Source organism: Serpula lacrymans (assembly GCF_000218685.1).
Source record: "Serpula lacrymans var. lacrymans S7.9 unplaced genomic scaffold SERLAscaffold_12, whole genome shotgun sequence".
In the NCBI taxonomy this organism is placed as follows: Eukaryota; Fungi; Basidiomycota; class Agaricomycetes; order Boletales; family Serpulaceae; genus Serpula; species Serpula lacrymans.
The window spans coordinates 700,848-721,231 of NW_006763301.1; the positions used below are offsets into that span (position 1 = coordinate 700,848).

The 20,384-nt window shown below is 44.8% G+C and overlaps 5 protein-coding genes across 5 annotated transcripts; 2 read left to right on the plus strand and 3 right to left on the minus strand.

Moving 5' to 3' along the window:
* Positions 1–244: 244 nt before the first annotated feature.
* On the minus strand, positions 245–1,885 carry SERLADRAFT_475917 (uncharacterized protein; the record flags this gene model as incomplete). The annotated part of the gene is made up of 7 exons (XM_007322033.1): positions 245–725; positions 776–839; positions 891–1,119; positions 1,187–1,210; positions 1,269–1,466; positions 1,536–1,709; positions 1,785–1,885. The coding sequence occupies 3 exons, from the start codon at positions 986–988 to the stop codon at positions 429–431; spliced, it is 459 nt and encodes a 152-aa protein (XP_007322095.1).
* Positions 1,886–3,232: 1,347 nt separating this feature from the next.
* On the plus strand, positions 3,233–3,943 carry SERLADRAFT_441517 (uncharacterized protein; the record flags this gene model as incomplete). The annotated part of the gene is made up of 3 exons (XM_007322034.1): positions 3,233–3,479; positions 3,540–3,736; positions 3,794–3,943. 3 exons carry the CDS (start codon positions 3,233–3,235, stop codon positions 3,941–3,943), a joined length of 594 nt encoding a protein of 197 aa, XP_007322096.1.
* Positions 3,944–10,625: 6,682 nt separating this feature from the next.
* Positions 10,626–10,877, plus strand: SERLADRAFT_398503 (uncharacterized protein; the record flags this gene model as incomplete). Its single annotated transcript, XM_007322035.1, has 1 exon — positions 10,626–10,877. A coding segment is annotated over one exon (252 nt), but the record flags the coding sequence as incomplete, so codon positions are not given.
* Positions 10,878–16,326: 5,449 nt separating this feature from the next.
* SERLADRAFT_340629 (uncharacterized protein) lies at positions 16,327–16,578 on the minus strand (the record flags this gene model as incomplete). The annotated part of the gene is made up of 1 exon (XM_007322036.1): positions 16,327–16,578. A coding segment is annotated over one exon (252 nt), but the record flags the coding sequence as incomplete, so codon positions are not given.
* Positions 16,579–16,901: 323 nt separating this feature from the next.
* On the minus strand, positions 16,902–17,539 carry SERLADRAFT_398505 (uncharacterized protein; the record flags this gene model as incomplete). Its single annotated transcript, XM_007322037.1, has 1 exon — positions 16,902–17,539. The coding sequence occupies one exon, from the start codon at positions 17,187–17,189 to the stop codon at positions 16,947–16,949; it is 243 nt and encodes an 80-aa protein (XP_007322099.1).
* Between the last annotated feature and the right edge of the window lie 2,845 nt (positions 17,540–20,384).

Consider the following 20,384-nt stretch of genomic DNA (forward strand, 5'->3'; position numbering starts at 1 on the left):
CACTGTTGACAACTACTTACTCGGGAGGTCAGCTTGAGTGCGAAGCTGTGCAAGGTCCGTACCGCTCCGCACTATTCGGGCACTATTAGATGCGTAAACCGATATAACCAAAACAAAATGACGACTGGTGAACTTAAGCTTCTTTCACGTCTGACTCATTAGACATACCTTTGGGCATATAACAGAAAGAGCTTGGGTCAGTCTTCGATTTGTGCCAGATGGGGCTGCAGGCACTTGCCACACGAGTTTACTAATAGAAATACTATAAAACTCAGAACTGCGATTTCGTCCCATTACGCCGTACACCAGAGGCATCACCCAGAATTGTACTACATGCAAGCCGCCATGTATTCAGTACGCGCGCATCAATATCGGTGGTTTATATCAAAATGGTGGCCTTCTATAAGCAAGGATCGAGACCATAGCTACTAGATGCCAGTTGCCATAAAAGTTGCAGTTGCAGCAGAACTTGCTTGCGCGGCAGATTGAGCAGCAAATTGGGTATTTTGAGCAGCGAATCGGGCGTTGTTTCCTCTTCGTCGAGCAGCTCTTTCTTCGACCCTCCTCAATTTTTCCAGGTAGATAAAAGTCGTAGCGATAACGTCCACCATGTGTTCACCCACGGGAAATATCTCAAGATATGGATCGTGTCGTTTCCCAAGGATTCCCAAGCTTCTCCTGTGGTATCGAGCTATGGGGGTTTTTGAACTATCGTTGAGCTCAAGCTATCAAATTTGTTATTACAGGACCTAAAATAAGCCAGATCGAAACTTACAGAAATAACGTCGCGAAACCTCCATTTATAAGGTCGCCCATCTGGACCAGCGAAAATGTACTTTCTGACGAGAATTCAGCGTTTATCGACTTCACCCAGGAACAAAGACACTCACTGGCTGTTACTCTCCTGCATAAATCGTTTTACTTCAATTTCGGCGCCATGTAAGCGAAATATCGGCGATCTGAATGAGTCCCATAACGCTAGATTCATTTTCTACGCTGGACTGTGTGTCATGTTGAATCGCCGTACTGTGGTGGTTGTGTTCAGTGACCACGCTTGAGGCGTGTCTGTAGTGAAGACAATTTGACCTGTTGAGTTGTGCGTTCTTCATCCTACATAACCTACCAAAGAATAAGTTTCGGTATCATAGTGAGAAAACAACGTTGGCGGGGGCGAGAAGAGTCTTACCACAGAAGGCAGTAAATCATGTAGCTTGGGACAAAGAAACTGATGAGTACAATGTAAACGAAGAATCCAGGTAGCAACGTACTGCGTACCTATGCAAGTATCAGAAAGTGAATTATGCATGTTGGCAACTCCAGCGACATACTGTATAACAAAATGATGTCTGGCAGACGCCTATGAGGAGCAAAGCCTCAAACACGAGCCCGAATGCTTGGCGCGGTATAGACAACAGACTATATGCATGGTGATAGCAACTCGGATAATGCAGTATGTAACAAGAACACTGAATACATAACGTAGCGATCAGTACTGCAACTTCACAGAAGGTCACCGTTCAAGATGAAGTACTCACACCATATTTCCCAAATCGAATTCGGAATTCCGAACTATCCAATCAATGATGCTACCAAATTCGTAAGAGCTGTCTATGTCCAATTGGCATAACCTCAACGTGGACAGACAGCATGGAATAACGATGCAACCGAATTGCGCGAGCCGGGGTGCCAGTACGGACTTGAAAATGCATCTGTTGAGTTGAGAACGATTATTTGATGACACCTCGAGCTCATCATCATCATCACCATCATCATAGAAGGCTTACATTTTACCACAGCACTGCCGGTCAAGGATATGATGTTTGATTGAACTTCCAAGTTGCTGTCAGTGCCATATGTGCATACTTTTGATCATACGGCGAGAGCCAGAGAAGAGAAGACGCAAGCGGCCTTGGCCGTGACTGGTCAGAAACCGCGGGGTGTCCGCTTGGCTTTAAAATTGACACATCGCCACTCGAGACTTGAATTCGAACTCACAAGTTATATGATGATAAAGTCACAAGAATATCTCGCGCATTCTGCGGACGTTCCTATATAATTGAAAAGAGTAAGTATTATATCCGCCAAATATATGAAATGAAAACTTACACTAATCTTCCGCATTCTGCCAATGAGTTCCCATCATTTCAAAATTCGCGCATTATATGTCTTTGAAAGGGTATCACAGAAGACTGTCCTGACAAGCTTCCCCGCCTTGCAACAGAAGACAACCCTATATCTATGTCTGGTATAGAACTTCTTAGTAGAAGTCGTGATTCTTGCGGACCTTATTGTTAAGCGTTGCAGCGAGTGACCATTCAAGTTGATGTTGGCCCAATATGACCTGACATGTGGTACGCCAGATCTGAATGTTCCGGCTTTGAATTCCTTTTGACCTCCACTTGAAGCCTGATTCAGATGTTACTTACTGGGAAGCGATCAGTGGCAGGGTCTTCCGAGCTCAATGCGATACTCATGAAGTTGATGCCTATCAACTTGGAATATTTATTTAACAGTCCAACAATCAGCTGAAATAAGTTTAAGCTTGACAAATCAGTAGTCACTAAACATCAGACGCAGGCTCATCGCCAGAGAACATGAAGTTTTCAATCTTGACTTGAGGCTGATATAGTTGTGAGTAGGCGCCCATAGAGTCCAATTTGGTGTTGACTCGAAGCTAGGATTTTTGCTCCGACTAGAAATGTGTTACGAGTTTTTAGCTCTTCTCGGGCCCCACCATTCGACCTGTCATTTGTGGACAGCACCCAGACCTTATGGAATTACCTGTTGGACATCGTGTTTCTCGAGGGCAAGGCGTAGAACTGAATTGAAATCAATCCTATCTGTGGTGGCAATATTTGCATATCTCGAAGGCATTGCGCTATAAAAGACGTGACCTTTTACCAGCAATACAACCCAACATCCTGTTAGTTTTGGTGATTCTGCACCTTTGTGCTACCTATATATTTTCATTCCTTTCTCTATCTATTCTTCTATCATTCACTATTGATTGTGTTCTCTATTATTTTGCCTTTGTGGCTGCTTTGTTTACCTTTGTTTACAAAACTTCGGACAGTACTGCAGAGTCCAATGCTTCCTATTCTCTAGTTACTCACATTGGACTCTAGTTCCAGTCCCTGATTGCTCTCAGCAAGTGGCTAGACACTTCCTTCAAGCTTTGTTCTTAATACATCCCACTTGCCTACCTTCACTTTACATTTTAGTCTCCATTAACATGTCCGTAACTGACACACAAATCGCCGAGCATGGTCTTAACCTTTCTCTTGTCCTTCACCCTCTTCACAATAGCGACCATCCTCTGGGAGCTCACCTGAGGAGTGTGGTCAAGGCAGGAAATGTCTCAGTTGATACTAATGCTCAGGTTAAAATCACACCTCATGCTATTGGAGGATTGAAAGCTACTGTGACTGTTGGTTCTCCTGTCTACAAGGAGTTCCAGGGCTATTTCGCCACTGGAACTGGTGAGTTGCATTAACATTCGGAGTTTTGTTTATTGAGTCAGCTTACATGGCCGCTTGTAGCATTCTCCAATATCAATGTTCAAAACGCTAAGGGTCAATTGTACTACGTTGGCTCTCCCCCTGCAGATGGAGACAACCAGTTCTGGATTCAGCAATATCCAGGACAAACTCCCGAGGAACCAGGGCGACCTGTCCTTGAGTTTTATGATGAGGACAAGATCTTGTTCCTACCTATCACTTTCCTACGCAGTTCAAGAGTAAGTCAATACAAAACCTGGGTATTGTATTTTGCTCATAGTATTGTCTCTTTACAGCCGATCATGGCAATGGAGGCACGGGAGGTTCTGGAGCGTGGGGAACTATCAATTAGATGCAATATGAGACGGGAGGAAAACAGCAATTATCTCTGGACTAGTATCAAGTCTGCCTTGCTTATGAACAATTTAAAATGCGAGAATTATTGAAGTTTCAGGTCGAACTTCAGACTCCAAACCAGTCGGCATATGTGTCTATGCTATATCCTACAGTGCATTGCACTTAGACCCGACGTCTCTGCCCAGAGTCAACTAGACCTTATTTCAGGCTGATTTCAAAACTTTGATAGGAAATATAGCTAAAATACTCATTCATATGAAAAATTAGAAAATGTCTACATTATATAATTGTTCAGATTTTGTGTTGCTAAACTGACAGATACCAGACACATGTTATACTGGAATAATGCATACAGCTGGTGACAATAACTGTATACAGCCTGTCAACCAAAAACTGTTCACTATGATGCTCTGGTTGCACTTTTTAGCACTTTTAATTAGCATGGTAGAGAATCGGTATACACACAATACACAACCAAATTTATGTACATAAACACCATTCTGCAAGTACAATGTGTTGGCATATGATGGACATTACTACAAATTCTCCATTCTTTCATTCATTCTCATTGAACTGATCCAATATTTTGATACATTGCATAAGTTTCCTAATTAGGATACAAAAAAGCGGACTGCATCAGGAAATTTGTGAAAGTATGATAAGGCCTTATAATGCCTCTTAAAACAATCTAGTCAAGTCAAAAGAGCTAGGTACAGGAGTAAGTAAAGTTAAACTACACATATAACCTATCACAACAATGGGATCCGCACCCATGTACAGTGATTCTGGACCTTCTGGGCATGCAACCAATCAGTATGCTTTCCAAGTACACCTTGGTAGCTTAGTTGGTAAAGCACCAGACCATAAAAGCTGGAGTCCCAGGTTCAAGCCCTAGCCAATGCATGTTTTCTCATACTATAAACAAATGTCATAATTTGTCATTACCAGGTATATACTCACCTCAGCTTTTGGGGGGAAAGACTGAGGTGGGTGTGGTTGCTATCAAGACTTGTAAATTGCCAGCAAAACGGAAGCAAAGATGTAAGTAAAATTTTCTCCATCAACATGCACAGGCCAACTCAAACACAACTCCTTCCTAATCTAGTATTTGCGCCACATCCTGTCTTCTGTCAGGCAACGAATATGAAGCTATATAACAACAACGGATGTCTGGTCAAGTCCCTGAAGAGGGCAGTGAATCAGAGTACTGAGGTTGAAGTGTATCAGTATAAGTGCAAATCCAAACTAATATTGAACTAAGGAATAATACATTGAGTATGTACTTCCTTGTATAGTGAACGGTCAGGCCAAAAGAGGGAAGAGTTAAGAAAGTGGTCTGACCAACCAACTAACCAATAAGAAAAAAGGAGAGAGAAAGTGGTCTGATCTATCGTATTTGCTAATCGTTGTCGATGATGAGAACTGCTGTTAGAAAACCACACACAAAACAAACTAACACACAATCTTCCCAGATTCCACGGAACTTGTTTATGTGCTTTGCCTCCTAGAACAGTGGAGTGGTCTGGTTGTTCGTGGGGTGGTACATATAAAGATCCTTCAAAGTAAAACCCAGAGGTGTATGAGTGTGGGTTTTGAGGAGGAGGGATAGTTGAATTTATAGAAGGATAGGGGCTTTGTGACGAGTATAGATGAGCACTACCTTGCTAATTGTAGCACAAGGTAGGTTTGAGAACAACAAGGATGACGAGGTGACGAGGTTCCCAGTGATAGCAGGCTCCTGACGCACAAACTGTAGTGCTCAGAAGGACTCTAATCGAAGGGGATGACAATCACTTTCAAAAGTGACGAGTGACGATGACAGCAGTTAACAATGGTAGAAGTGGGAAGTGTTGTGACCACACTGGATCACAAGTAGCAGAGTAGTGAACTTGAGAGTAGAGAAGAAGTCTGGATTGGATTTCTTGTTCTTTTTTTTTACAAGGTAAAATACAGGGGTTTATATAGTAAAAGAAAAGTAGGCTATGCACAGTATAGCTGTGCAAAAAGAATGAGAAAGAATATGAAGGAAGAAATGTACGCTGACGAATCCTGCGTAGGTAGTACAGGATAAGATTGTCAAAAAAAGGAAAAGAAAGGGATAGAACAATAAATGCTGTGAGTAATGTCACAGGTTTGTACAGCCATAAAGTAAAGTCCAATAGCAAAAAGAGAGCAGGAAAATCATGATGTCATGGGAAGATGCAGTAAAAAGAGGGCAAGGCAAAACACTATCAGTATCAACACAGTTCCTTTATTGTCAGTCAGGCATTCTAAAAAAATATGTGTCCATAAAAATGATTCAAAAATCAAAAATAATCGCACTGTAAATGAATGTTCTGCTGAAGAAAAAGAAACTGGAGCCACCGGTCCACCACCTAGTCCAAATCCGACAGTTCCATGGCCTTACCAATGGACTGGTTGTGTTGGACCACCTGATCAAACGAGGGAGGGAGAGGAGTAGTTCCAATTTGGAACAAGTGAGTCCCAGGCAGCGTGTGGTAGGTGTAGCTGTAGCGAAGACGATGGACAAATGATAAGTGTACCCAAGTGAATGGGACAGCAATGAACATGGGCGACGCAAGGGGATGAACCTTCTCCAGCTCAAAAACTACCCACCCACGCTCCAACCAGGCAAGACGAGTGACCGATGTTTTGATAGTATATGATGGTAGATCGACGTCATAAAGATGGACCTGTTGCCCTATTTGAACCGGCCGCCGGGGCTTTGCTGATATCAGCAGTGGCACGTGGTAGTCAACGGATCGGCGACGGAAGCGGATAGGAAGTGGTGACATCAGAAATGGTGGGGGTGCAAATAAAATGAGGAGGAGGAGGGTGGAGGTGACGAAAAAGTGGATTAGAATGGGGATCCAGAAACGACCGTCAGGTGAGAATAAAAAGGAGAGGAAGGGCCCCATGGTGGGGCTAGGCAAAGGAAGGGGAGTAAGGGAAACGACAAAAGCGAGGGCGCAATGCAATGTGTAGCCAGTGGCGACGCGAAAATTTGCCGAAATGCCGAAATGCGGAAAGTACCGAATGGAAAAGCAAAGGTGAGTGTGACTGGATTGCCTAATAAAGGTGGTGCTGATCAGCCACAAGTTCAAAAAGGGCAATATTAATTACTATTCCACGTGGCACTGTGCCTGTGTGGCGCAAAGGCGAGTCTTTTTGAATATTCGCTTCGTTATTGACACCTGTCCATGCTACCAATCAACTTTGGTGCATGACACTGCTGTGCACTGGGACATAGTTTCAATTGGTGTCCCATCCGCAGGGAAGACGAGGATAGGATTCTGATGGAAGGATTACATGGAGATGTCAGCTACGATGACAGTTACAATATGGACGGCGAAGGTACTGAATTTCAGTGAAACTCGGAGCAAGTAAGGGGGTAATGTTACGATCTCTATTGGACATTTAAGGACTACTCATTTCTTTTTACTCATTGGTTATACCATCGGACCAATGACTCATTTCCTTCACGTACACTTCCGTTCCTCTTGCATTTACAGTACCTATTATAGTACTTAGTCTTCAACAGACGGACCTGCCCTAGATAGGACCTAACTCCTATCACCGATTCCTTTCCACTATAAATACCATGTAACAGCAGTAGTATTCTCTAATACGATTCTACGCAGTTTACGCTTACAAAGCTAGACTCCTAAGATCAGACTTCTATTCAGAAAGAAGACCAACTCCTGTTGGAAAACCTCCACTCAGAACTATGTTCTCGAACTTGTCTTCGGATAAGTCTCTTTACAAACCTCGACAAACCCTCAGACTTTGTTAAGCACTTCGTGCGTAACAGCCGCCTTCAGAACTAATAGAGGACTGTTCAAACCTCTGGTTATGTTTTTCGGACTTACGAACTCCCCAGCCACCTTTCAGACAATGATGGACCAACTTCTCCGAGACCTAATCAACGAAGGATCTGTTATCGTATACCTTGATGACATCATGATATTCACTGATTCGATAGAAGAACATAGGAAGATTGTATCCAAAGTTCTTCAGATACTCGCAGACAATCAGTTATATCTCAAACCAGAAAAATGCGAGTTCGAGAAGAAAGAGGTCGAATATCTAGGAATGATCATCTCTCATGATATGATTTGCATGGACCCGCTGAAGGTACAAGCAGTTGCAGAATGGCCGATACCACGCACAAAGAAGGAGTTACAGTTGTTCCTAGGATTTTCGAACGTTTACAGACGATTTATCAGGGACTATGGAAAAATTGCCAAACCACTGACAATTCTCACCGGAAAGGTAGACTGGGAATGGGCTGAAGACCAACAACAAGCATTTGACGTTCTCAAAAAGACAATCACCACCTCGCCCACACTCGCAATCCCTAACAACGAAGATCCGTTGTCATGCACCAAAGTTGATTGGTAGCATGGACAGGTGTCAATAACGAAGCGAATATTCAAAAAGACTCGCCTTTGCGCCACACAGGCACAGTGCCACGTGGAATAGTAATTAATATTGCCCTTTTTGAACTTGTGGCTGATCAGCACCACCTTTATTAGGCAATCCAGTCACACTCACCTTTGCTTTTCCATTCGGTACTTTCCGCATTTCGGCATTTCGGCAAATTTTCGCGTCGCCACTGGCTACACATTGCATTGCGCCCTCGCTTTTGTCGTTTCCCTTACTCCCCTTCCTTTGCCTAGCCCCACCATGGGGCCCTTCCTCTCCTTTTTATTCTCACCTGACGGTCGTTTCTGGATCCCCATTCTAATCCACTTTTTCGTCACCTCCACCCTCCTCCTCCTCATTTTATTTGCACCCCCACCATTTCTGATGTCACCACTTCCTATCCGCTTCCGTCGCCGATCCGTTGACTACCACGTGCCACTGCTGATATCAGCAAAGCCCCGGCGGCCGGTTCAAATAGGGCAACAGGTCCATCTTTATGACGTCGATCTACCATCATATACTATCAAAACATCGGTCACTCGTCTTGCCTGGTTGGAGCGTGGGTGGGTAGTTTTTGAGCTGGAGAAGGTTCATCCCCTTGCGTCGCCCATGTTCATTGCTGTCCCATTCACTTGGGTACACTTATCATTTGTCCATCGTCTTCGCTACAGCTACACCTACCACACGCTGCCTGGGACTCACTTGTTCCAAATTGGAACTACTCCTCTCCCTCCCTCGTTTGATCAGGTGGTCCAACACAACCAGTCCATTGGTAAGGCCATGGAACTGTCGGATTTGGACTAGGTGGTGGACCGGTGGCTCCAGTTTCTTTTTCTTCAGCAGAACATTCATTTACAGTGCGATTATTTTTGATTTTTGAATCATTTTTATGGACACATATTTTTTTAGAATGCCTGACTGACAATAAAGGAACTGTGTTGATACTGATAGTGTTTTGCCTTGCCCTCTTTTTACTGCATCTTCCCATGACATCATGATTTTCCTGCTCTCTTTTTGCTATTGGACTTTACTTTATGGCTGTACAAACCTGTGACATTACTCACAGCATTTATTGTTCTATCCCTTTCTTTTCCTTTTTTTGACAATCTTATCCTGTACTACCTACGCAGGATTCGTCAGCGTACATTTCTTCCTTCATATTCTTTCTCATTCTTTTTGCACAGCTATACTGTGCATAGCCTACTTTTCTTTTACTATATAAACCCCTGTATTTTACCTTGTAAAAAAAAAGAACAAGAAATCCAATCCAGACTTCTTCTCTACTCTCAAGTTCACTACTCTGCTACTTGTGATCCAGTGTGGTCACAACACTTCCCACTTCTACCATTGTTAACTGCTGTCATCGTCACTCGTCACTTTTGAAAGTGATTGTCATCCCCTTCGATTAGAGTCCTTCTGAGCACTACAGTTTGTGCGTCAGGAGCCTGCTATCACTGGGAACCTCGTCACCTCGTCATCCTTGTTGTTCTCAAACCTACCTTGTGCTACAATTAGCAAGGTAGTGCTCATCTATACTCGTCACAAAGCCCCTATCCTTCTATAAATTCAACTATCCCTCCTCCTCAAAACCCACACTCATACACCTCTGGGTTTTACTTTGAAGGATCTTTATATGTACCACCCCACGAACAACCAGACCACTCCACTGTTCTAGGAGGCAAAGCCCATAAACAAGTTCCGTGGAATCTGGGAAGATTGTGTGTTAGTTTGTTTTGTGTGTGGTTTTCTAACAGCAGTTCTCATCATCGACAGCGGTCACAGTCGGGGCAATAGTAGGCTTTGCAATAGTATGTGCGATGATCGCTCCAACCGCAGTTTTGACAGTATGGAGTGTTGTTACGAACACCTTCATGGTATCTTTGTCAGGTGTTGGATGAGGTGTTGGATTGGGGAGTGGTTGGATCGTCATCTCCCAGGTCGTACATTCCTGCGTACAACTGATCGATCATGGCTGCATCGTCATCTACGTTGATTGGGTTAGAGGGAGAGCCAGTCTCAGGCCTGTGCATTGCGCCAGGCGGACTGTCTTTCTGTCCCTTCAACATACGAGACTGCCGTTTTGATGGAGTTCTGGCAGCGGGGATCCGGAGTATCACCTCTTGCCGGCCGCGTCGGGCTCCTCGTCGGTTCGTCAGGCGACGGGTTTGGGCATTTGGCACTGGTCGAGGTGGAGATGATGGGGGAGACGGTGGTTTTGGGTTTGACCCAATGGAACGGGGATTGGAGTGGCTCAACTCTTGTGAGATCGGGCTGGTTGGGACGGTGGGAATATATTTTTCCTCCAACGGGATGGGCGTAGGTCGACGGGTGATGATGTGGTAAGTGCGCTCCGGGGTAACACTGGTCTGGTCTGGGTGCGACAGGGACTGGAGGGACAAACCGGGTGGAGGAGTACTCGTACAACCGTCTCGCTCTATCCGCGTGCGAGCTTCGTTTAGCAATGTCCTCCCGCCTGATTCCAAATATTCCTTTGCCGAGTCCATCTGCCCATTCGAGGAGCTCATCCTCAAGCGTCGTTCCAAAGATTCCAAAACTAACTTTTCCATCCGGAGTGCCCGACAGATACTCAAGTCCTGACTGTTGAGCCGCGAATGCTCGCTTTCCAACGAATGTATTGAGTCTATGGCTTTTAGGAGTTCGTCAGCTATGAGGTCTATGGCAAGGAAGGTATGCATGGAAGAAAGAGCGTGATACGCATGGGGGCAGTGTTTTTCGGTCTTGTAAAAGAGATAGGTATAGGTGTCTTTTGCTGACATTAATTCTATGGTGTCAGTGACGTCGGCTTGGTTGTGTCGTTGCCCACGGGCAAAAGACACTCGTTCGTCGGCTAGCAAGTTGGTGTCGCCGGGTATCGAGTAGGTGGAGGTAGATCTCCAGTTCTTGATTGGATCGTTCTGTTTGTCCATCCATCTGGGGATGGTACGCAGAGGAGAGTGCGGTTTCAATATTCAGGAGTTTGTGGAGTTCTTTGGATACTTCAGAGGCGAACTGTGGTCCCCTGTCGGATATGAGTTTATCGTGCAATCCGAATCGTTTAAAGATGGAATCGTGAAAGATTCGTGCGGTTTCGAGTGCGTCGATGGTTTTATGACAAGGTGAGAGGATTACCCCCTTACTAAGTCCTTGGTCTACCACGACCATTATACTGTCGTATCCTGAAGATTCTGGTAAATCAGTTATAAAGTCTACAGATAGGTACTTCATTGGTTCGGTGGTTTTTGGGGTCTGGTTTGGGATTAATGGTACGGTGGTGGGATGCGTGTTTACTTTCGCTTGTTGACAAGTTGCGCATCCTTTCACGTATTCTTCCACTTATTTCATCATTCCTGGCCACCAATAGGCCTTCTTGATCAACTGGTAGGTTTTGAGCCTTCCTGGGTGTCCTGCGGACAGGGAATCGTGGTGATCTTTGATGATCGTCTTTTGTTCTTCTACTTCGTCAATCAGTAATTTATTCTGATAAAATAACTGTCCTTCTTCTTTTCTCCAATCGTCTTTCTTCGTTCTTCCTGGATAATTATCGTTTGTGAGCATGGCTTGCTCAATTGTGTTTTTAATTGTTCGTGTGTGATACAGGAACACTGAGGCGGGTATCATTGGTGTGTCATCGTCGTCTCCTTCTGTTTCGACGTATAAATCAGGTCTTCTTGAGAGTGCGTTGGGTACCACCATGTGGGTTCCTGGTACGTGCTCCAAGGTGTAATTGTATTGTGACAGTTCCAGCTGCCATCTTCTTTGTCGCGGTGTGAGTTTCCTGGCTTCTTGCCAGTACGTCAGGTTCTTGTGATCTGTCAGGATTTGGATTGTGTGGGGGCTTCCCAAAAGTAAGTGTTTCCACTCTTTTAGAGCTCTCATTACCGCTAATAACTCTTTGTCATAGATCTGGTAGTTCTTTTCAGCGGGGGATAGAGTTTTGGAGAAAAATGCACATGGGTGCCATTGTCCTTGGTCATCGGGTTGCATTAATACAGCTCCTGTGGCGTGTTTGCTGGCGTCTGCAGCAATTTTTGACGGTTTCGAGGAGTCGGGAATTTGTGTTACGGGGGATTCGAGGAATTTTTGTTTCATCAATTTGAAAGCGTCGTCTTCAGTTTGGGTCCAGTTCCACTTCCTATCCTTTTCTAGTAAGGCATTCAAGGGTCTGGCAAGGTCAGAGTAATGACCGATAAACTTCCTGTAGAAGTTTCCGTAACCTAAGAACTTCCTTACGCCTTTGGTGTCTTTCGGGATTGGCCAATCGCGGATCCCAGCAAGTTTGGCTGGATCCATCAATACCTGATTGTGGGAAACAATCATTCCTAAGTATTCAATGGTTTCCGCTTCGAAGGTGCATTTTTCTAGTTTTAGGAATAGGTCGTTATCGCGTAGTCTTTGTAGAACCTGTTTTGTTCGGATTCGGAGTCTTTCGATGTTGGTGTCAAAGATGAGGATGTCGTCCATGTATATGATCATCCAACCTTCATCGATGTAGTCTTTGAATTTGTCGTTCATCAGCCTTTGGAACGTTGCCGGTGAGTTGCACATGCCGAAGAACATGACCGTTGGTTCGAACACTCCCTTGCTGGTTTTAAATGCAGCTTTCCATTCGTCTCCTTCTTTTATCCTTACGTTGTTGTATCCCCAACGTAGATCTAGTTTCGTAAAAATGGTGGCTCCTTTCAATTTTCCGATGAGGTCGGGTATCAGGGGTAGTGGATAGGGGTCTTTCACGGTATATGCATTCAGTTTTCTGTAATCTTGGCATGGTCGGAGTGATCCATCCTTCTTGCCGATGAAGAAGAAAGGGGACACCTGTGGCGACTTGCTAGGCCTGATGTATCCCTTTCTGTAGTTTTCCGTTAAGAACTCCGTTAATGCTTCGTCTTCCTTTGGTGCCAATGGGTATAACTTGCAATCCGTTGGTACGAATTCTGGTTTCATGTTGATTGCATGATCATATTCCCGTCGCTTGGGGAGTCTTTCCGACTTCTTTTTGTCAAAGACATCCGAATACTCTTTATATTTGTTCGGGAGGTTATGCTTCTTCTTTTCTCCGTGTATCTGCACGTGTTCCATTGCCGAGTTGACTTTTAATCGAATCGTGGTTCGAGGATAGGGTGTTTGGTCGGATACGTATCTATGAATGGTTCCATACACGTCTTCGTTTACCGTGGTTGTCCTGATTTTTGTTTCCGTGGTTGTTTGGTTCGTCCTGATAGAGTGTTTGTCCGAGTTGGGTAATTCCTTGTCTTTCCAGTTAATAACGGGATTGACTTTTCGTAACCAGGGAAGTCCCAGTAATACGTCTTCTCCATCTAGTCCGGTTAATAGGAACTTTGTGAACCTGTTTTGTCCTCCTGCATCTATCCTCTGATAGGTGCAATGCGTAATTTTTCCGTTTTTGTTCGTGGTTCCGTCAACATTTTTACATGTTATAGGAGTTGGGAGTTTTTGGAGGGGGAGTCAGTGTCCGATGGCGAATTTGGTGTCCATGAAGTCGTCTGTAGCTCCTGAATCTATCAGGGCTTTGGTTCCGATGGTTTTCTGTTTCAACGAGCAATTGATTCGTAAAGAGTTGGCATTGATTGTTGCTATTGTTACAGTTGCCATTTTCGACGGTACTAACATTGGGGTAGTCCGTCGTTTTAAAAACCCTCGTCTTCCAATTCTTTCATCGCCTCTGTTCGTTGATCTTCTCCTAACTCTCTCCACATCCTCATGATGTTTTGGACCCTGTCTTCTTCTACCACTGTTTTGGTGTCATCTTCCATTTCGGTTTGACGTACCTTTCTTTCGGGAGTCTTTCCTTTGTTCCTACAATTCCTTCCTATGTGTCCTTTCTCGTTACATATGAAGCATCTTCCTTCTTTCCTCCTTGATTCTTCTTCGTCTTTGGTTAATCTTCTGGTGCTGGTGGATGGTCCACTTTTGCGGTTTCTGTTGTTCTGTCTTTCTCTGTTTCTGGCGCCCCACGCTCCTTCCAAGATAGCGTTGGCACTGATCCAGTTAACATCTAGGTTCGCTACTGTGCTCATCCAGTCTTCAATGGTGAGTAGTTCCTTTCTGGTGAGTGCCCCACGAAGGAGGGGTGGCCGGATAGCCTTTTGATAGACCATGATCATGGCTTCGTTGTTGATGCCGCTTTTCCCAGCATCTAGCATGAACCTTGAGTTAAATGCTACTGCATTTTCTCCTTGTTCCATCTTCATTTTCATCAAGGCAGCCGAGGCCGTTCCTTTGACGTTTGCCGTTCTGAAACTGGCTGTGAAGGTTTTTATGAAGTCTGCCCATGTGGGGTAGGCATTCTTCTCTTTGTATTCGGTCATCTTGGCTTCGCTCCATGAGGCGGTGTTGCCATCCTTCATGTAGCTGAGGGCCACATATACCTTTTTCTTGTCGGAGTTGTAGATGGTGTCGTTGATATCAAAGTGTAGATCGGTGGACGATATCCACCTTTGGGCTTTATCTGGGGTTCCATCGAAGTCATCGATTTTCCCGATCATCGTGGGTTTGGGGGCTGCAGCGTTAGACATGGTGTGTGGTGGTGGGATATGGGATGGAGCAGGTGCGGCAGGGAGTATCTGTGGAGTGGGAGGTGGTACCGGGTCGCCGCCTGCTGCAAACTCTTCAAAGTCGTTCTCATCGTAGATGTTTTCTATGGTTACTGGGGGATCGTGTTGTGTTGTGGGCAGTAGCTGTGGGTGGCTTCCTGCGTAGTACTGTAGCCAACGTGTTCTGGCTTCGTAGAAAGCGTCTGCTTGTTCTCTGGTGTGGAGTCGGGTTACATCTGGTTGGGGAAAGGGAGGTGGTGCTGCTATCCTTTCTTGTTGGGATGACGTCGGTGGGGTTGCTGTTTGTGGGTTGTCTGAGCTTCCTCTTGCTCCTTGGGATCTGGTTGTTGGTCGTTGCAACATTTTGTCGACTTTTTCTTCCCAAACCTAAATAGGTGGGACTTCTGGTTAGAATACGATTCTTTTGTTACGCACGAAGTGCTTAACAAAGTCTGAGGGTTTGTCGAGGTTTGTAAAGAGACTTATCCGAAGACAAGTTCGCGAACATAGTTCTGAGTGGAGGTTTTCCAACAGGAGTTGGTCTTCTTTCTGAATAGAAGTCTGATCTTAGGAGTCTAGCTTTGTAAGCGTAAACTGCGTAGAATCGTATTAGAGAATACTACTGCTGTTACATGGTATTTATAGTGGAAAGGAATCGGTGATAGGAGTTAGGTCCTATCTAGGGCAGGTCCGTCTGTTGAAGACTAAGTACTATAATAGGTACTGTAAATGCAAGAGGAATGGAAGTGTACGTGAAGGAAATGAGTCATTGGTCCGATGGTATAACTGATGAGTAAAAGGAAATGAGTAGTCCTTAAATGTCCAATAGAGATCATAACAGCGGCCTTGTGCTCATCTCCTTCTTTGATTCGAACATTATTATATCCCCAACAAACATCCAGCTTAGTGAAGAATTTAGCACCTTTGAGCCGGTTTATCAGTTCTGAAATGAGGGGTAACGTATATCGGTTTTTGAACATGAGGGCATTAAGTTTCCAATAGTCTTGTACCGGTCTGAGGGATCCATCCTTTTTCTTGATAAAGAAAAACGGGGATGCATAAGGGGATTTTGACACTCTAATCCTCCCTGTCTCCAGGTTTTCTTTTAAGAATTTGTCAAGATGAATTTGTTCGTCGCGGTTAAGTGGATACATTTTACAGTCTAGACCTTTGGCTTCTGGCAGAAGTTCAATTGCGTGGTCCCAGACCCGTCGTGGGGGAAGTTTGTCAAATGACGCTTTTGTGAATACTGGTTCAAAATGATGATAAAACGGGGGAACGACGTTTCTGAATGTGAGTGTTGACTTTGCTCATTCTGATTCTTCCGCAATCTGCTGGCTTTTGGTCTGAGATACGTTGCTTTCAACGGAAATTTTGTTAATCCTGCTCTGTAGGTCTATAGCAATGACTCTATCTCCGTCTTCAAGGTGATACTCCGTATCATCAGAAGGGTACGTGATAGTGTTTGTTTGCCAGTTGATGTTGGGATTCGTGCGTCGTAGCCAGTCGTGTCCTAATAAAATTCTGGTCTCCCTCTGTCCAGTAACCAGGAAGTCCATTAATTCCGTGCGACCCGCCACAGTTAGGCGAAGTGTCACATATTCTGTCAGAGGTCCAGTGCGATTTTTGGTTCCATCTGCATTTGAAACAATAACATGAGTTGGAAGTGGTTTCGTGGAAATGTTGTGTTGCCGAACAAAGGCTTCGTCAATGATGGAGTCTGTGCATCCCGAATCTATCAGAACTGGTATGACATGCGTCTGGTGATCGTCAATGGTGGATAATTGACATTGTAACGAGAGTTTGCGTTGATGAGATGGGGGAAGGGATGCGAAATCTTTGATCACATTCAACTGCTCTACGATGTAATCTTCATCGTGTTGTTTGAGCAAATTGAGTGTATCCGTCGTGATATGTGGGTAACACTGGGGTGAGGCCCAGTTCCGAACCAATGCTTTGGCTCTTTCTTCTTTCTGGTCTTTAATTCGTCGAGCCAACCATTCCGCTGAATGTGGCTTAGCATATTTCTCAGCACGTAGGTTTTGGGAAACATGTTTCGATTTATCAGTTACAAATACATTTTCCGAACCGTGCTTACTGGTCAGAGAGTCCGTGCTTACTCCTGTCCTTCGAGAAAATCCTTCGTCTTTGTCTCCTCCTGGGTTGTGGTTGCTTCTCTAGCTGCAACTTTCTTCAGAGGGCAGTTCCTTGCGATATGACCCGGCTGGCCACATCCGTAACATAATCTGAACCGACTCTGTCGGTCTGTATCCATAGGTACACCTTGTCCGGGAAATACACCTCTCTGAGGTTGATCCTCAAACCTTCTTGCATACTGATTCGTCTGGGTTTTTGCCATCTGCTGTGGCTGCAGCTGTTGCACATGCTGGTGCGTATACGTCTGTTGTCTGTAGATAGGTCACGACGGCTGCGTAACTTCTCTCTTTCGTCTTTCGTCTAACTGGAACTCTTCTCTCCTTGCCTCCCATGCGTAGGCTTGCATTTTCCACTCAGCAAATGTTTTCGGTAGGTCTTTCTGGATGATGACAAAATCACAGATTCGAGAGTGAAGATTCTTTTTGAGAATGCGATTGATCACGTCAAAGTGAGTGGTAGCGTCATATCCGGCCTTGTCCATGAGCGTTGTGAAGTGGCTAAAGAATTCGTCGCAATGCTTATTCTCCTGTTTGTATATTTTGATCTCGTTTACCGCCTGCGATCTTTCGTTTGGATTCCCGAATACTTGGGCTAGATTGGTTAGGACGGTCGAGAGAGTCGGCCATATGGGGGTAGTTGCATCGAGAGCTTTGGTAAGCACATTCTCTTTCCAAGCTTTTACTGTCGATGTTCCTTGGTCGCTGATTTTGGACAGGAGGTAGATGAGTTTCGTTTTCTCGTCTGGAAAATAGGATGCATAGGCGGTTAAGTATAACTGTAATGCTTGGCGCCATGCTATGAATCGTTCCTTTTCTCCTTTGAATTCGAAGGGTTCTGCTGCTAGAGTTACTTTGCCGTGTAACTGCGTGGGATTAGACATGGATGGGGGTTTTGGAGGAATTGGAGGTGGAGGTGGGTGTGTAGGTGGTAGAGGTAGGGTTTGTCTGGGCGGAGTTTCCGGTTCTATGGACGGCTTTGGGTTTCGGTATTCGGAAAACACTTTTGAAGATGGAAATGAGGTTTATTTAATTTGAGTTGTAATCAAACTCGTCACTCCAATCGTTAGAAGTAAACCCAAAAATATTCCCTTCTTCTTCCAAATCTCTTTCTACCTGTGAGCTAGTGGTAGAGTTACTGTCCAAGTTCGAGGTTGCTTCGTCTGGTGAGGGGGTCCTTTCAATAAGAATGTTTCCTTGGATCAACGATGAGACGGGAGGGATATAAGAGAAATTTCCTCTAGTCAGATGGTACCCTCGTTTGTACTGCGAGTAGACTCTGTTGTTATCTCGAATAAGCACTCCCCAGAACTCGGTGTTGATTTCGGTAACAATGAAACAATCTGTGGGGTGGCGGATGACTAAATCAAAAACTTCCTTTGCGTAGTTTTGGTATTCTCTGAACAATCGGCAGACGTTCCTGATCTGTCTTTGTTCTCTTTCCCAATCTCTTCCTTCGAGGATCTCATGTCTGATCTTAAACACTAGTCTGCAAAATTGTGAGATGCAGGCTACTATCCTTCGTATTGCGTCGCGGCAGAAAGGGGTGACAACTAATACGTGGACTCCTGTTTTAAGATAGTCTCGTGGGTTAAAGGTGTTGTTCTGTTCAGGAGTGAGGGGAAGGTCAAAGAATGGTATTTCCCGATAGAACTTGATGAGATCGGTTTCGTAAATTCCAATTCTTGTAAAAAGAAGTTCAAGAGGGGTAGGATTAAATGACGCTGTAACGTATATGTCAATTCTGGATGGTTCAAGATAGGGCGTAAGGAATTCTAGATATGGTGCGGAGTAGGGCCTTCGGTGGATGATGATTCCACAGGGAAGTAGGTAATGAATTTCTCTCCCGTCCTGTTCTGGTGAGAACGCGAGTTGGGGAGTTTTGACGTAGTTCTGGAGGTGATAGATGCGTGGGGAGATTCCGTCGGATAGTATTAGAAGAGCTGTTTTATGTTCTGCTGCCCGTCGTCTGAGGGCTCGTCTTTCTTCACTGTTGTTCCGACAAGGGGGTTCTAGAATTCTCTGTTTGTAGACTTCAATCAGTAGGTGCTCTAGGTGTATCAAATTGAACCTGAACAATTCTCTGGATGCTTGATCGGATTCCCAGAAGCAGGTTCGAGCAGCTGCGGATGCGTCCACGAGTAAGCGCGACGTATTGGCGGAGTTGGGAGATTTTGAATGCTAAATCGTTGACGGCTAGAACTAGTCCTTCTAGTTCAGAGATGGGGGAAGAGGCGGCTGATGAGTCTTCGTAGTACTCAGTTTTTGTGTCGCTGTGGGCAGGCTGGGGGTCCGTGGCAGCGTTGACAGGTACTGCAACGTGGAGGTCTCTGTTGTTGAGGGCGCGGTGGAATTCCTTGAGTGAACGGCATTCTTCGTCCGTTACTAGACTCTCTCTGATGTTCGACACTTTGACGATTGTAGAAGTGATCAAAGACGACGGCTAGGGTGAGGACTTGAGCAAGAACAAGTAAGAGTATTACTTCGAGGTGGGTAAGAATGTTGGAGAGGACAACTAGCTAGCTTAGCTAGAAGGCAAGTGGATGTTTTTAACGGGTAGGAGGACGGTGAATGACAGCACGTCCGAGGGATGAAGGAAAAGGTAGGTTAGGGCTATAATGGGTTCAAGCAAGATGGTGCGCTGTGAACAGATTGTAGAGTGAGTTTTCTATTTTGTGAGGCAACGATAAACTATAACAAAAACGAAACCTGTCTCCTTCTGCACTTGCAGGGAGTAAGAGGTTCGATGAGCTTGAGGTCGACAGACACTAGTAAATATAGTGAGTAGAGGACTTTGAGAGGTAAGCTTCAAAGGTTCTTGTTGAGGAGTAAAGCGGGTAAATTCAGTAATAGAAAACTAAGGAGCCATACATGAATAGGTAAGGCTTTATATAGGGAACTGTCCGTTCCTCAGACCAAAAGGAGAATATACGAAAAGTGGTCTGAGGAATCAATCGACCAATAAGAAAAAGGGAGAGTAACTATTGTACAACTTTTAACTTGATTAATCAGCAGGTGAGAGACTTGTACTAATAATAGAGGGTTGTCACGCGTGTTCAGGAACCGTATCCTCATGATGAGGTACGATCCTAAATAAGGTGTTATTAGTATTACCAGGCTTTACTGGGGCTTGGAGCTGGTTGGCGAGATGCCTACTACCAGTCCCTACCCAGTGTGCTGGCTGGCTGGGAGCGATACCCAGTCTCTGATCTGTGATATAAAATGGTAGCGATGGTTAAGAAAGCCTGTGAGGGCTATGAGAAGTAGAACGGCAAATGATACCTCTAGCCCTAGAGCCAGAGGCGTAATGGGAAAAGCGTTCGAGAACCAAGACATAGCGAAGATAAGAAAATAATGAAATGGTCCTTCGGCCTTTATGCAGTTCGTTACACAGATGACTC